General features: G+C 44.7%; 1 protein-coding gene across 2 annotated transcripts in view; it reads right to left on the minus strand.

The window, feature by feature from the left end:
• LOC120945762 (dimethylaniline monooxygenase [N-oxide-forming] 3-like) overlaps window positions 1-2,500 on the minus strand; it is a 99,276-nt gene that overhangs the window by 49,635 nt on the left and 47,141 nt on the right. For both annotated transcript variants that reach the window (XM_040360143.1, XM_040360142.1), the window contains exon 2: window positions 234-368. In XM_040360143.1, coding sequence (XP_040216077.1) covers window positions 234-365 — 132 coding nt within the window. In that variant the 5' untranslated portion in view covers window positions 366-368. The remainder of the gene's footprint in view (window positions 1-233; window positions 369-2,500) is intronic.

Consider the following 2,500-nt stretch of genomic DNA (forward strand, 5'->3'; position numbering starts at 1 on the left):
TCCACCAACTGTTTTATCAGGTTCCCAGCACAAATATTTCTGTAGGTTGAGGCTCGGTATAGACCTGTTTAAAGGTAAATTGGCTGCCTTAGCGCAATATTCCTTAACACATGAAAAAACACAACATAATACATGCGTGCACATAAAAGCATGCACAGAGAAGTGTGAGTACACCTTTAAACATTATCAGTTACCAGTTTCTTACATGACAGTTTACAATCATAAAAACATACCATAAACTTCCATAGTCCGCCAACGCAGTCACTCTTTTCAAAGCAGATTGCCTGAAGACCAACTTCCAAGCTACATTTGAGAGCAGCAAGTCCACTAATTCCAGCGCCAATTACCGCCACTGTGTTTGCCATTTTCTAGAATATGAAGTTTAAAACTTATTAAATCCAGTAAGTTGTTGGCTACATGCGGTATAGCAATCTTCAAATGCATAGATGTTGGGGGAAATATCACTCCACTAATTATTGCATGTGTAATACGTTTGAAAGTACTGTGAGCAACATCAATATAACCAATTACAGGATGGGACCCACTATTAATCTCTACATACAGAGCACTAGAGCTTAGGTTAAAGCTTGCAATAGATGGATCGAAATCGGGACGATTCAGCCAAATTTTGATCCACGTATGGGCAGGCCGGTGGTACTGAAGTTTTTTGCTCAATTGACTTCAGTACAACCAGCCAGTTATTTTTTGTTTGTTTTTTGCATTTGATCACTGCCAGTGACTATAGCAGTTGACAATAATCGTATTTTAATGGCTAGGAAATCTCCTGGATGTGTTGATGGGGCAATCAAGCAATTTTCTTTACAGAAATTCATGGTTGCAGGAAAGAAAATTGCCTAATGTATGGCCTGCTTAAGACATACCCAACCTCAAGTGTGCTTTTGTTTCAGGGAACAGTCTAGAAGGTGACAACAAGGTGAGATTTAACCACATACATATCTTTATGCATATCCATGGAGGCAGATTATTTTAAACATTGCATGAGTACGGTGGAACTATTCAAACTTCTTACTGTTTGAACCAATTTGGGAAATTGCCTTTTAGTTTTTGGCTACTGTCTCGTTCTAATTTACAGAGATTAGAGTGCTTCAGATCTGTTCTCTATATTGCATTTAAAAACTATCTAATAATAATTTTAAACAGTGAGGGCCGGATTCAGAAAGGACTTACGGCAGCGCACATTTGGACTTACAACGGCGTATCTGGAGATGCGCCGTTGTAAGTCCAAATGTGCGCTGCTGTATCTATACGCGTATTCTGGAAACCAGATACGCCTGAATTTTGCCAAGATACGTCCGACGTAAGTCTCCTACGCTGCGTATCTTGGGTGCATATTTACGCTGGCCGCAAGGGGCGCTTCCGTAGATTTACGCGTTGAATATGCAAATTACCTAGATACGCCGATTCACGAACGTACTTGCGCCCGTCGCATTTAGCTACGTCGTTTATGTCAGGCCGGGTACTCACGACCAAACATGTTCGCTGGAAAATGTCCGACGGGCTGTTTCCGGCGTACAAGGCTGTTTTGTCATTTGGCCCGCTGGCTTGTACACACCAGCGGACCATATTTCCCGGCGGACCAGAACGCGTGCACGTAATCCACGTTTGACGTCACTATAAAGGGAAAGGCCAAAGTCAATGGCGACGCCCTCTGTTCCGCTTTTGCTAGTTACGGCTTTGCTCGTGTTAGTGAAGGTTTGGTTAGAGCTGATTCGCGCTTCTCGGTCTCCAGGCTTTAGCAGGTAGTATTTTCTGGTTCAGTGCGTGTGCTTGTGGGTACGTAGTTGGCATTCGGGTACAGGCGTGCAGTTCGTTCTGCTTTGCAGTTTCGTACTGTGCGATCGTATCTGTGTGTCGTGCGTTCTTTGCAGGTACCGCTGGATTTGATTGTGCTTTCTGTTGGAGTGTGTTCTTGACTGACCAGCCGGCCGGTTTAAAGCCATGATGGAGCAGCAGCGTCAATTTTCGCGAGTTGGTGCTGTTTATGGGATGGCTGCTGGATATGTTCATTATTCCAGTACTTTGGCCAGAAACAGGGGGCGGAGGCGTTTCTGGACCAAGAATTGGTTGCGCCAGCGTGACCAGTTCTCACATATGCCTCTGCTTAGGGAAATCCAGGAGAATAATCCTAATGACTATAGGAATTTTCTCCGCATGACGGACCCCGTATTCAACAGTCTGCTGGAACTTCTGTCCCCCTATATCACGAGGCAGGACACTGTGATGCGCCAAGCCATCACGGCCGAGCAGAGGCTTATTGCCACGTTGCGGTACCTGGCGACTGGGAGGAGCCTGCAGGACCTCAAGTTCTCGACAGGCATCTCTACGCAGGCGCTTGGGGTCATCATACCGGACACGTGTGCTGCCATCATCAAAGTTCTGCACGAGGAGTATATTAAGGTAAGTTTCCTCATTTTAACCTCACAATGTGTCTTTAATAATGTTGGCAACTAACATTTTTTTTAAGTTCCCAGATATGCTG

Source organism: Rana temporaria, chromosome 7 (genome assembly GCF_905171775.1).
Source record: "Rana temporaria chromosome 7, aRanTem1.1, whole genome shotgun sequence".
In the NCBI taxonomy this organism is placed as follows: Eukaryota; Metazoa; Chordata; class Amphibia; order Anura; family Ranidae; genus Rana; species Rana temporaria.